General features: G+C 49.1%; 1 protein-coding gene across 1 annotated transcript in view; it reads left to right on the plus strand.

Annotated features, from left to right (window-relative positions):
* The window catches only part of LOC135507149 (rho GTPase-activating protein 7-like), a 182,851-nt gene that overhangs the window by 152,197 nt on the left and 15,654 nt on the right, over positions 1-15,000 (plus strand). The window contains 5 exon segments of the mRNA XM_064926731.1: positions 274-345; positions 3,219-3,300; positions 6,575-6,638; positions 8,679-10,345; positions 13,402-13,581. Coding sequence (XP_064782803.1) covers positions 274-345; positions 3,219-3,300; positions 6,575-6,638; positions 8,679-10,345; positions 13,402-13,581 — 2,065 coding nt within the window.

Consider the following 15,000-nt stretch of genomic DNA (forward strand, 5'->3'; position numbering starts at 1 on the left):
GCCAATCATGCGTCTACTCCAGGTGGTGTTCTATATCAGCGGATACATTTTGAGCCGCTGTTAGGAGCGAGTAACACAAGCATCTCTCTGCACCCGCGGTAACATCTGCTAAACTGTGTACGCAACCAATAAACATAGATTTGATTTCTATGATTTGATTTGATTTATAGGACTGAAGTGATGTTTTTGAGTGTGTTTCTGTAATAAGTGATTTTGACCCAATAAAGGTGATTTTAAATCTCAAAGGTCGTCTTTCTGTTCCCTCCCTTGCAGAGATGGAGGCCAAAGAGGCGTGCACCTGGCTCCGGGCTGCCGGTTTCCCACAGTACGCCCAGCTGTACGAAGGTAAGGACCCCTAAGAACCCCTGCGACAGCCATCCACAGCTGTGCCTGATCTGTCCCTGGCACAAGGGGTGACAAGCGAATGACTGAGGCGAATGGGAAAAGCTAACATCATCGCTGGCCCGAGCTTTATGATTTGTTGCCAATGTCCCCTTTCCCACAGACCGTGTGGAAATGTCACAGTAACAGTGAAATCCTGGTGGTGGTAGATTTTCTTGGTCACGTGAACTTTAGGATAGCTGTTTTCTCACCAAACATCAGGGCAAATTAACGTTACACAGTTCATATCTTGCCATCTGATGAAGTCATGGTTGATTTTAGAGAAGGAGAGAGAGAGAGAGAGGAACCCACCCTTCATTTTCTTCCAGTCTGTCGACTCTTCCGTTTAACTCTATGTGACAGACTGGCATGACCTCAAATGTTAAATTGAGCAAATTTACTCGCTATGCTAATTTGAATGGACAAACACAAGACAGGCTGTTCTGTTGACGTCTTCTCCAAGTTGGTATTTTTATTGAACTATAGCTGAAGTCCAGAACATTCTATACACTGCAGAGTCCAATAACACGCAAGACTCCTCTTTTCCTGTCCTCTTTCCTTCGATCTCCATGGTCCTCCAATCCTTTTATCATTTGAAGTGCTAATTCACCCCTCCCCGCCAAGTTGCCTTCTGCTTATGCAGAAACACACGCGCCACACACACACAACCACACACACACAACCACACACACACAACCACATACACACAACCACACACACACAATCACACACACAACCACAAACACACACAACCACACACACAACCACACACACACAACCACACACACACAACCACACACACACAACCACATACACACAACCACACACACACAATCACACACACAACCACAAACACACACAACCACACACACAACCACACACACACAACCACACACACAACCACACACACACAACCACACACACACAACCACACACACACAACCACACACACAACCACACACACAACCACACACACACAACCACACACACACAACCACACACACAACCACACACACACAACCACACACACACAACCACACACACAACCACACACACACAACCACACACACACAACCACACACACACAACCACACACACACAACCACACACACACACACACACACACACACACACACACACACACACACACACACACACACACACACACACAACCACACAGACATTCCTGAGGTGCCAGCGGTGTGTTTTTGTTTTGCCTCAGTGAACCTCGATGTTGCAGACACACAAGTGAAACAATTACCAAAACCCTGAAGCCATAACGTGTCCTCATACGTAACCTAAAAACGTGCTCGCACAGCCCACACCCTTTTATGTAATCCGAGGGACCTTAAAGCATGATACAACGAGCTTTGTCAACAGTTCGTTAGTCGTTGCCATTGAACCGTGCTGGGTGTTCTATCTACCAAGACACTGGGACGTTCGCCATGTTTTTGGAGAGGTGATTAAGGTTGTGTGTGACAGCCGACACACGCACACACACGCACGCACACACACACACACGCACGCACACACACACGCACACACACGCACGCACACACACGCACACGCACACACACGCACGCACACACACACACGCACGCACGCATGCACGCACACACACACACGCGCACACACACACACACACACAAAGAGAGAAAGAGAGAAGCACGCACACACAGAGGCGCGCACACACACAATTACAAATTACAAAGAGAGGTACACACACACCAGACCCTCCATCCGACAGCTTTGTGATGATCTACAGTATGTTGACTCATACCAGGCCCCTCTGATGAGGACAGAATACGTGCTGACACGCGACACATTCCCCCGTCCTCTGTTCTATTATCTCTGGCTGTAAGGGACTCCTGCCCCACAGCAGATAAGGCAGACAGATAGTACTGTCACAGTACAGCTGGTGGAAGGTGAATAGAATAGCCAGCGTTTTCTTATCACCGTTGGCCCTTAGGCTTGCGTCCCAAAAATGGCGCCCTGCTTTTAACCAGGGCCCGTACGTTTCTGGTTAGAAGTAGTGCACTATAAATGGAATAGTGTGCCCACTGGGAGGCGGACTAGGTAGCTAGGAGGCTAGGAGCTGTAGGATACCCCGACTAGGGTCATCGTTGCATTCTCGCCTCCGTCCAATACATTCCTTTATAATTGATCTGTCTTCTTCTTTCACACGTTTGTACTCACATCTTCACCAGCAGACATCAGTGGGGGTTCAAGTCTCCGTCCCAAATGGCACCCTATTCCATTTATAGTGCACTACTTCCAACCAGAAACGTACAGGCCCTGGTTAAAAGTAGGCGCCATTTTTAGAGTGAGTTTGAATCCCAGATTTCCCCTTTAATAAAGTGAGTCTCCCAACTTGCCCCTTTAATAGAGTGATATAGAGAAGAGAGAGTGAGATAATCAGAGGACTCCTTTAATGCAGGAGCACCTATTGTCATTCTACTGTCGTCCCCCGCCCACACTCACCCCCCTGCTGCCCAGGTCTGAATGGTACAGCTGTGTTTGTTTGGCCGGCTAAGACGCCACTTCCTCTTAGCTTTCATTGTGGTGTGTGTCGGATGTGTGTGGGTTGTGTGTGGGGGGAGGAAAGGAACAGGTGGACATTTGTGAAGACAGTAACCCAATGTCTGACAGAGAGTTACATAGTTTGCAATGGATTGTGTCTGCTTACTGATGCAATTAAAGACATAAAAAAATGTATTTCTCTCTTCCTCCCTCCCTCCTTCTTGCTCTCTCGCTATCTCTCGCTAACTCGCTCTCTCTCACTCTCTCACTCTCTCTCTCTCTTTCTTTCTCTCTTTATCCCTCTCTCTCGGTTTCAGATGGCTTGTTCCCCATTGAGATTGTGTCTGTGACCAGGGACCATGATTTCCTGGACCGAGATGCCATCGAGGCTCTGTGCAGGTGAGACTTCTCCTCCACTTCTCTTTTTCTTCATCTCTCACTTCTCCAGAAGTCAACAACTGAACCCGTAGAGCATTCTTGTAGGTCTCCTCTCTCTTCCCTCCTCACCTCTCTATATCCTCCTCACCTCTCCATGTCCTCCTCACCTCTCTATGTCTTCTTCACCTCTCTATGTCCTCCTCACCTCTCTCTCCCCTCCTCACCTCTCTATGTCCTCCTCACCTCTCTCTCCCCTCCTCACCTCTCTATGTCCTCCTCACCTCTCTATGTCCTCCTCACCTCTCTATGTCCTCACCTCTCTATGTCCTCCTCAACTCTCTATGTCCTCCTCACCTCTCTATGTCCTCCTCACCTCTCTCTCCCCTCCTCACCTCTCTATGTCCTCCTCACCTCGCTATGTCCTCCTCACCTCTCTATGTCCTCCTCACCTCTCTATGTCCTCTTCACCTCTCTATGTCCTCCTCACCTCCTCTCTTTCTCAACTTTCACCCACTTTTATGTTCCATTGTCTATTTATTTTTTCTTCTTCTCTAAATCTAAATCTGTTCATCTTCTCTGCAATAGGGGAAGGCATAGTGAAGATAGCGAAGAAAGTATATCTTCAAAGATGGCATGCTCTGGTTGGGTTTGAGATGAAAGAGGAACGCGATAAGCCTCTCTTTTCTCCCTCGGCCTCTTTCTCTCTCCCTCTTCTGACTCCCACCTGCTTTCTCTTTCACTCAGCATCCATCGCTTTTGTCTAACTTTAACTCTGCCTCTCTCTGTACCTCCCTCCCTCTCTCCCTCTTTCTCTTTCATTATGCTTCTATCTCTTCAGCTTGTCCATACATCCTCCCTCTCTGTCCTCTCCCTCTGTCCTCCCTCTCTCTCCTCCCTCTCTGTCCTCTCTCTGTCCTCTCTCTCCTCCCTCTGTCCTCCCTCTGTCCTCTCTCTCTCTCTCACCTCCCTCTCTCTCTGTCTCTAAGCGATGAGGTATGATACATGCACCGTGGGGGCTGTAAATGTTTACTTCTCTCCAATTAGAGACGTTTTGTACCGTTGTCCTGTTCTCTCCATCTCTCTTGTCTTATCTCTCCACATTCCCTCCCTCGCTCCGTCTCCACGGTCACGCTATGTTCTTGCTGTTGTTTTTAAAGAAAATAAATCTATATCATTCCCTCCTTTCGCCACACCTGGGTGGCTTCTCGGCCCAAGGGGTTGTGGGTAACATTTAAAGGGCTATGTATCATGTTATGTAATGTCATGTCAGTGGTAAAGGTCCTATGGTGTCACTTTCAGTAGCGGAGGTGCATGAAGATGGTGGCCCACATCCACTTACCACAAATGAAACCTTTTCCTAAGTTTGCCCATCGTACACAGCTCTCCGTTCTTTTTGGGTTCATTTTTATTTTGTTGTTTCCTTTATTATAATTTATTTGTTTATTTATTTATTATAGCTTTTCATTTTTTTATGGTCACTGGCAGAGCATACATTATCCCAATTTGACCTTCAAGGCGCCTGCACTTTGGATAAAGAGAAAGAGTTGTGCTGATTTGGTGGCACATTGAACCATGTGGCGCTGTACTTTAGACAGTCAGTGGAAAGTGCTAAAACAATGACTCGGCCTGTGAATTCTGCCATCTTTATGTTCCCCATTGGAGGATGGGCTAAAAGTATCCCATTCTATTGACTCCCTTCCAGACATTATTATGAGCAGCCCTCCCCTCACCAGCCTCCTCTGTTACTGAACAGTTGACTCCTGGGACCGGTGAAGTAACTTCCATGCATTTAAATACAGTACAGTTGTTCAAAGTGCATCTATCAGATTTATCAGGAGTGAGTGGACTTTTCCAGTTGATCTAGGTTACGTCCCAAATGGCACCCTATTCCCTGTATAGTGCACTACATTTGACCAGAGTTTGGGTCCTGGTCAAAAGCAGTGCACTAAATAGGGAATAGTGTATCATAAGTCATCTCTCCATTCGAGCCTCTCAACCCCTTCCTCAATCCCTCTCTCTCCATCTCTCCCTCTATCCTTCCCTTTCTCAACCCCTTCCTCAATCCCTCTCTCTCCATCCCTCCCTCTATCCTTCCCTTTCTCAACCCCTTCCTCAATCCCTCTCCCTCCATGCCTGCCACTGTCCTTCCCTTTCTCAACCCCTTCCTCAATCCTTCTCTCTCCATCTCTCCCTCTATCCTTCCCTTTCTCAACCCCTTCCTCAATCCCTCTCTCTCCATCTCTCCCTCTATCCTTCCCTTTCTCAACCCCTTCCTCAATCCCTCTCTCTCCATGCCTCCCTCTGTCCTTCCCTTTCTCAACCCCTTCCTCAATCCCTCTCCCTCCATGCCTGCCACTGTCCTTCCCTTTCTCAACCCCTTCCTCAATCCTTCTCTCTCTATGCCTCTCTCTATCCTTCCCTTTCTCAACCCCTTCCTCAATCCCTCTCTCTCCATGCCTCCCTCTGTCCTTCCCTTTCTCAACCCCTTCCTCAATCCTTCTCTCTCTATGCCTCTCTCTGTCCTTCCCTTACTCAACCCCTTCCTCACTCCCTTTCTCTCCATGCCCCCCTCTGTCCTTCCCTTTCTCAACCCCTTCCTCCATCCATTGTCACATGATCTGCTTTCAGAGCTCTTCAGAGGGAGAGCACCCCCCCCCCCACACACACACACACACACACACACACACACACACACACACACACACACACACACACACACTACGACTACTACTACCCCCCACCCCCTCGCCAGGTGTCCAGCGGGATAAGCCCCCCCCTTTCCCCCTTTGTCGTCTTGTTGTCGCCAATCAAGCTGATTTCTCTCTCTTTTCATTCCTTCTCTTCTTCCCCTCTTATCCCGGCTTATCCTTCAGCGCCTCATTAGCTGCTCACCTCTCTCTCTCTCTCACTCGCTCGCTCTCTCTCTACCTCTTTCTCCTCTTCTCTCTCTCTCTCTCTCTCTCTCTCTCTCTCTCTCTCTCACTCGCTCGCTCTCTCTCTACCTCTTTCTCCTCTTCTCTCTCTCTCTCTCTCTCTCTCTCTCTCTCTCACTCGCTCGCTCTCTCTCTACCTCTTTCTCCTCTTCTCTCTCTCTCTCTCTCTCTCTCTCTCTCTCTCTCTCTCTCTCTCTCTCTCTCTCTCTCTCTCTCTCTCTCTCTCTTCCTGTCTTTTCTCTCTCAGGAGTTTGTCTCTTGTCAGAGGCTTGTTGTTGGGACTTTTGCTAGGACTCCTGGAAGTGTGTGTGTGTGTGTGTGTGTGTTTATGTATCTGATTGTGTATCGGTATCTATTTACAGGAGACTGAACACCCTCAACAAGTGTGCCCTGATGAGACTGGAGATCTCCCCACAGAGAAAGAGAGTAAGTTCCTCCCTCCTCTTCCTCCCTCCTCTTCCTCCCTCTTCTTCCACCCTCCTCTTCCTCCCTCCTCTTCCACCCTTTTCTCTTCCACTCTTTCACACCCAAAAATCCCCTAATTCTTCAGAACTTTTCCAGCCCCAGTTTAGTTTTTCCTACCTGTCCTCCAACTCCGACCTCCTTATAGCCTGGGGTGTGAAAGTCTCCCTCTCTCTCTTCTCTTCTAATGAAAAGGCTCCTGTCTTTTTATCAATCCCTTTATGAAGAGCCCAAGGCAAGGAAAGATAGCTTTTATGTCCAAATGAAGGGCTTGCTGTTCACGCGGCTGGCCCTTCTTCCTCAGGCCTGATCCCGAACACACGCACACACACACATACAGACACACACTCTGTCTATAGAGGGCGGCAGGTAACCTAGTGGTTAAGCCTGAAAGGTTGCTGGGTCAAATCCCCGAGCTGACTAGTTCGAGCTGACTAGGTGAAAAATCTGTCCATGTGCCCTTGAGCAAGGCCCATAACCCTAATTGCTGCTGTACGTCTCTCTGGATTAGACCGTATACCTCTCCCTCTATTGAAATGTGTCTCTTCCCCGTAGTGGTTGAAATCAGAGACGCGACGTTGTTTATGGCGTATCAAAACACCCACAGGAGTGACTGAATGCAGGAGAAGATAAGACTGGCCATCTAGATAGTTCTAGGTATTGACATTGTTGCTATTGAGCTCAAAAGTCAAACTCCCCACGATGGTCGTCACGACGTCAGTCAGTATATCAGACAGAAGGAGTTTCTGGCCGCCGCGATCAAAGCTGAAGTAAGAAAGGCCAGTGTGTGTCGTGGTGAGTGGAGAGGGGGGTCATAAAATGGGGACCCGGGGTTTTATTTGATGGACTTTTGTCCCCATCGCTCTCAGCCACCGTGAAGGAGGTGCCTGTGAAGTTTGCAGACTCCCGCGCCCCTCCTCTGCCCCCCGGCTCCCTGGTCCCCTCGGCAGGCAGTTCACTTTCCTGAATTAGGGGGACAGACTGGCCCTGTGGGGACGATAGGGTAGTTACACTTCTGTGGGGGTGAGGGTGGGGGGGTTGCCCTAGCCTGGTCGGCTGGCGTGTGAACTTCTCGGATCGGGGTGGAATTTCCTGGACTCCCCTCGGGACGTGTGTGTGTGTGTGTGTGTGCGTGCGTGCGTGTGTGTGTGTGTGTGTGTGTGTGTGTGTGTGTGTGTGTGTGTGTGTGTGTGTGTGTGTGTGTGTGCGTGTGTGCGTGTGTGTGTGTAAGAGAGAGAAAGATAGTGAGACTCTGTTGTCGTTTTCACGGTCAGGGATAAGTTCCAACACAATAACAACCATTAACCAGCTGTGTGTGAATCTTATCTCTGTGAAATGTTCCAGCGGTCGGGAGGGAGTTGAGGAATGTTCACAGATCTGCTGTCTGTGAATATCCCTGCTGCTCTCACACAAAGGCCATGTCCCAAACGGCACCCTTTCCCATATATAGTGCACTACTTTTGACCAGAGTTCTATGGGCCCTGGTCCCTAGCAGTGCACTCTGAGGGAATGGAAGGTCATCTGGACAGAATACAGGGCGGCTCGTTTGACTTCATGGCCATTCACCTTTTAGAAACAGATTTCATGTTCTAACCTTGTTCATGAAACAGAGAGAAAATCTTGAAAATATTACGTCCTTTTGATTAAACTGTCATTTCTTTGGGCATTTTTCTTCTCTTCTTATAGTGATAATGTGTCACCAGCGGGTTGACGTTTGCTGTCAGGAATCTTAGAGGCAGAACTGAGAGATTTTCACTAGATGGGATATGTGGCAAACATTAATGTTTTCTTTTTTTGCTTTTCGGCTTAATTTAAGATTAGGGTTAGGCATTAAGGTTATCAGTGTGGTTAAGGTTAAGGTTAGAGTTAAGTTTAGGTTTGAGATTTTATTACTTTCTGGCCATGCCAGCTATTGACCACTCTGCAGAGCTGCCTCCAGAACAAGATTCATGACGAAAAACGCTAACCTGCCCCCTCTGTCTTCTCTCTCTCTCTCTACTCCAGAGTGAGGATTCAGACGAGGAAGAGCCATGCGCCATCAGTGGCCTTTGGACCTTCCAGCGGGACAGCAAGCGCTGGTCTCGCCTGGAGGAGCTGGATGTCTTCTTCCTCCCGGGTGGAAACCAGCCGCCTTTCCCCCAGGTCCAGAGACCCTCGGCCGGTCAGGGGCAGCTCCGCGAGGGCCTGAGCTCCGAGAGTGTGCTGACGGATCTCAGCGAGCAGCCCGAGGTGGCCTCGCTTCACAGCAGCGGGAGTGTGGGAGAGGGAGGGATAGTCGATGGTGCCACATCTAGCGATGCCACCCCAGCGGCAGGCGCCACCCGCGCCAACTCCATGGCCAGCATGTGCTCCTCCTCGGGCACGGGCGGCTCGTGTGGCGCCAATGAGGACTCGCTGTCTGACGGGCATCCGCACTCACCATTGGAGACGACCCAAGGTCACTTCTCCTTCGACGACAAGCCCAGTGGAATTTTGGGAACAGGAGGGATAGAAGGAGGAGGGAGCGAGACTAGAGGAGGGAAGAGCACGCGCTCACGGGCCAAGAGTTTCCTCAAGCGCATGGAGAGCATCAGACTGAGGAGCGCCACTTCCAATAGCAAGAAGAAGAACGGAGGCGGGGGAAGACCTTCCAAACTGGAGATCAGCGGGCCGGTCATCAAAGAAGGACTAGACGACGACAAGCTACGGCGCCTCAACTGCGTTGACATCTCCACCCTCAACCCGACCCAAACCATGACCCTGAACCATAACAGGAGTGTATCCTACTCCACGCAGACCAGCAGTGGCAGCATGGGGAGCTCTGGAAGCACGGGCAGTAGCCAATCAGAAGCAAGCAGCGGGAGCACCGTTAGCACCCCGAGCCCGGTGACACGAACCCGAAGCCACAGCACCGCGGTGGGGGCCAGTAAGAGAGGTGGGATGTACCTGGAAGGTTTTGACCCGTTAAGCGTGTTCCTACAGCCGCCTGGAGAACAACAACCCTCAGGTTCAACCCAACCCAAAACCAGACAGAAACCACCTCAGCAACAGCCTAGTAACCGGATAGTGGCTGAGCAAAACCAAAGCAAGCGTGGTCGCCTCAACGGAGAGAGGGAGGAGGAAGAGGAGGAAGAAGGTGTGATTTTCTTCTACCTTCCAGAAGGCCACAAACCGGGCACATTCCCCAAAGCGCTCGGCGACGGCAAACAACCACCGCAAAGTGGAAATGCCGATCCGCGCTATATCGGTAGTCGATGCCAAACGCGTTGCGGCTCCACCGGCTCAGCGGACAGCCGCCTGAGTTTCTACGACAATGTGCCCAACGTGGCCTATCAAGGCGAGGAAGACGATGAAGACAATGAAGAAGGGGAGGGGCCAAAGTTGGAGGATGTGCTGGAATGTGTCAACGGCCTGCAGCGATTCGTCAACGCCTGGACGGACAGGGTGGCAGCCGGAGAAGAGGATGACGAAGAGGAAGAAGAAGAGGGGGATTCCGATTCGGCATTGGATTCAGCGTCTCCTTGTCCGTCCTCACCTTTGCAGAACCGGCTGGAGGAGACGGACAACGGGAGCGACCAGGACAGCACGGGCAACCCTCTGGGAGAAGGAGAGAGGGAAGAAGGAGAGGGGGAAGAAGCCATGAGGGAGAGGAGGGACTCTGGAGTGGGAGCCTCTCTCACCAGATCTAACAGGTCAGTTATTAATTCATTAATCAACTCTCTGTTAATCAATCTATAGATATCACCAATGTTGTTATTGTCCCCATTTGAGAAAATGTCCTGTGTGTTAGGATGAAGGACTGGCGAGCTCAATTCAACATTCTTAAGTGTTTTGGATGAAGGGTTGAGAGAGAGAAAGGGTGAGAGAGAGGGTGAGAGAGAGGATGAGAAGGAGGGTGAGAGAGAGGGTGAGAAGGAGGGTGAGAGAGAGGGTGAGAAGGAGGGTGAGAGAGAGGGTGAGAAGGAGGGTGAGAGAGAGGGTGAGAAGGAGGGTGAGAGAGAGGGTGAGAAGGAGGGTGAGAGAGAGGGTGGTGGAATGGAGGTGCACAAACAGACAGAAAGAGGGAGAAAGAAGGAGGTACAGAAAGAGATATGGGTAGAGGCACAGAAAGAGAAAGAGAGAGATGGGTAGAGGCACAGAAAGAGAAAGAGAGATATGGGTAGAGGCACAGAAAGAGAAAGAGAGATATGGGTAGAGGTACAGAAAGAGAAAGAGAGATATGGGTAGAGGTACAGAAAGAGAAAGAGAGATATGGGTAGAGGCACAGAAAGAGAAAGAGAGATATGGGTAGAGGCACAGAAAGAGAAAGAGAGATATGGGTAGAGGCACATAAAGAGAAAGAGAGATGGGTAGAGGTACAGAAAGAGAAAGAGAGAGATGGGTAGAGGTACAGAAAGAGAAAGAGAGAGATGGGTAGAGGTACAGAAAGAGAATGAGAGAGCTGGGTAGAGGCACATAAAGAGAAAGAGATATGGGTAGAGGTACAGAAAGAGAGAGAGAGAGATGAGTAGAGGCACAGAAAGAGAAAGAGAGATATGGGTAGAGGCACAGAAAGAGAAAGAGAGATATGGGTAGAGGCACAGAAAGAGAAAGAGAGATATGGGTAGAGGTACAGAAAGAGAAAGAGAGATATGGGTAGAGGCACAGAAAGAGAAAGAGAGATATGGGTAGAGGCACATAAAGAGAAAGAGATATGGGTAGAGGTACAGAAAGATAAAGAGAGATATGGGTAGAGGTACAGAAAGAGAGATATGGGTAGAGGTACAGAAAGAGAAAGAGAGATGGGTAGAGGTACAGAAAGAGAAAGAGAGAGATGGGTAGAGGTACAGAAAGAGAAAGAGAGAGATGGGTAGAGGTACAGAAAGAGAGAGAGAGAGAGAGAGAGAGATGGGTAGAGGTACAGAAAGAGAAAGAGAGAGATGGGTAGAGGTACAGAAAGAGAAAGAGAGATGGGTAGAGGTACAGAAAGAGAAAGAGAGATGGGTAGAGGTACAGAAAGAGAAAGAGAGATGGGTAGAGGTACAGAAAGAGAAAGAGAGAGATGGGTAGAGGTACAGAAAGAGAAAGAGAGAGATGGGTAGAGGTACAGAAAGAGAGAGATGGGTAGAGGTACAGAAAGAGAGATATGGGTAGAGGTACAGAAAGAGAAAGAGAGAGATGGGTAGAGGTACAGAAAGAGAGAGATGGGTAGAGGTACAGAAAGAGAGAGATGGGTAGAGGTACAGAAAGAGAGAGATGGGTAGAGGTACAGAAAGAGAGAGATGGGTAGAGGTACAGAGAGAGAGAGATGGGTAGAGGTACAGAAAGAGAGAGATGGGTAGAGGTACAGAAAGAGAGAGATGGGTAGAGGTACAGAGAGAGAGAGATGGGTAGAGGTACAGAAAGAGAGAGATGGGTAGAGGTACAGAAAGAGAGAGATGGGTAGAGGTACAGAAAGAGAGAGATGGGTAGAGGTACAGAAAGAGAGAGATGGGTAGAGGTACAGAAAGAGAGAGATGGGTAGAGGTACAGAGAGAGAGAGATGGGTAGAGGTACAGAGAGAGAGAGATGGGTAGAGGTACAGAAAGAGAGAGATGGGTAGAGGTACAGAAAGAGAGATGGGTAGAGGTACAGACAGAGAGAGATGGGTAGAGGTACAGAAAGAGAGAGATGGGTAGAGGTACAGAGAGAGAGATGGGTAGAGGTACAGAGAGAGAGAGATGGGTAGAGGTACAGAAAGAGAAAGAGAGAGATGGGTAGAGGTACAGAAAGAGAGAGATGGGTAGAGGTACAGAAAGAGAGAGATGGGTAGAGGTACAGAAAGAGAGAGATGGGTAGAGGTACAGAAAGAGAGAGATGGGTAGAGGTACAGAAAGAGAGAGATGGGTAGAGGTACATAAAGAGAGAGATGGGTAGAGGTACAGAAAGAGAGAGATGGGTAGAGGTACAGAAAGAGAGAGAAATAAAGTCAGATGGAGGGAGAAACACACAGACAGAGTGGACACGTTGAGACGACTCTCCCAGCCCTGACCCTTACGTAACCGGCTGTCACGGCGATGAGGTGCAGTGAATACCTCGGATCTCGGGAATGCCGATCCGTCTCCGCGACGATGCAGCCATTCCCTCAGGAATCCACAGGCAGAATTCCAGAAGGTTTCCGACGCTCCCATAGCCGCTGACAGCCAGGCGAGACCAGTGCTTCCCAACTCCAGTCCCTTAGTTCCCCCATAAGCACCCGGTTTTGTTGTAGCATCGGACAAACCTGGTTCAACTCATCGAGGGCCTGATGATTAGTTGACGAGTTGAATCAGGTGTGTTTGTCCATTGCCACAATAAAAATGTGCACTTCTACTGGAGGAACAGAGTTGGGATCCTCTGGGCACGATCAATCCCTGTTATCCCAGTGAGCATCTCTTAACACAGGGGTCATAGGACTCGTCTGGATGGATGTCCTGCTAGTTACCTTGTCAGGGGAGAGGGCTTTATGACCTCTGGTCAAGTTCTGAAAATGATGAAGACGCATCTTCTCCTATATGTCTCTGTGTGTGAACACTTGTGTGTTTTGTTTATTTTTCCCTAATATACGTTAACCTATATATTTTGACTTATATATATCTACCCACATATTTGATATATATTTATATGAAATTCGTTGCAAACATTTGTGCTTTTGTATTTTGAAGTTTGATTGTGCTTCTGATATCCCTCCATATTTTTCTGTTTGCTGTGCAATATATTAGGCTAACACATATATTTGTCTCTACCCAAGGCCTCAGAAACTGCGCTGGCCCAGTTTCCAGGCCTCCCACCGGCCCAGTCACTCCTGGGCCCAGCGGCAGATGGGCTGCCAGTCAGTACTGCAGATGAACCTGCTCCAGAAGCTCTGCCTGCTCCAGCTTACGGCCCTCCTGGAGAAACACACCCCCACCAACAAACACGGCTTCAGCTGGTGAGTCGGCGGCGGCGGCCATTTTGATTATAAAACTTGGTTTGTGGCAAACACATTGGAATTTTTTTCTCACACGGGGTCTCACACGAAAACAGCTGAAAATGCAGGCCCCCCAAAATTATATTGAGTGTATGTATGAAAACCCTTGTTAGCCTATAGCCTATAGCCTAGCATGCTGCTCCGATAGCGCTAGTTGAAGCCTAGGCCTACAAACAAATAGACAACCACAACAATCATAGGCTCTATTTTCCCTCTCGTTGGAACTCCTCCCACTCTTCTCCCACAGACAGCAGGCTGTTGGGTCTGAACGTAAGGGGGGTCTCAACATCCTTTTCCCAGGCCAGCTAATTGCTGGTGCACGGGTATACGTTGTCATCTCTTGACGGGGGCAATCACAGAGTTCACACGCACAGGCTGTTAAAATGGAGACCTGGAGGCCGAGTCTATAGGCCCAGTCCTCGACAATTACCGAAATGTCTGAACACCCCCCCCCACCCCCTCTTCATCATGCAATTATAGATTATGGCCACTGGTTGGAGATTGTCCAATGTCACTCAGTATCCCCTTTGGTGTCTCCTCCTTCTGGGGATGTCTGTGAGGACTGTTGAGACTGCAGACCAGGGGATGTATTCTTCTATCATTCTCTTACATGGAATTCTATCTATTTTCTCTCTATCTCCCTTTTCTATTTCTCTTCCCCTCCCTTCCTTCCCTCACCGGAACTCTGTCTGTCTGTCTGTCTGCCTGTCTGCCTGTCTGTCTGTCTGTCTGTCTGCCTGTCTGTCTGCCTGTCTGTCTGTCTGTCTGTCTGTCTGTCTGTCTGTCTGTCTGTCTCTGTCTCTCTCTCTAATTTACTCTCTCTCTCTCTCTCCACCTCTCCCTCCATCTTCTTATCTAACTGAGCTTCATGATCTGGACAAAGCAAATAGCTCGAGCCTCACCTCAAATCTCTGTATAGTGCTGTGCTTGTCTTCACCCCACCCAGCTTCAATGAGTCAGAGAAGTTCCACACCTTCTCCAGGGTGGCAAGGGCAGAGAAAGGGTTATGACAGGCTTACGACAGGGTTATGACAGGCTTACGACAGGGTTATGGCAGGCTTACGACAGGGTTATGGCAGGCTTACGACAGGGTTATGACAGGCTTACGACAGGGTTATGACAGGCTTACGACATGGTTATGACAGGGTTATGGCAGGCTTATGTCAAAAAACCAATTCCCTTCTGGGATCGTAGCATGTTCCCTTCTCATTTACCAAGCTGTGGTCATTCTTCTGAGAAAGGAGGAGCACACACACACACACTTAAAAGCACACGATACATACACACCCATAAACATGTGTGCTCTTGTAAAAACCATTATACCATACCGGAGAGTGGTAGAACACCTGACATTCAGACATACCCACACACACACACACA

This window comes from Oncorhynchus masou, chromosome 20 (assembly GCF_036934945.1).
Source record: "Oncorhynchus masou masou isolate Uvic2021 chromosome 20, UVic_Omas_1.1, whole genome shotgun sequence".
NCBI classification, from domain to species: domain Eukaryota; kingdom Metazoa; phylum Chordata; class Actinopteri; order Salmoniformes; family Salmonidae; genus Oncorhynchus; species Oncorhynchus masou.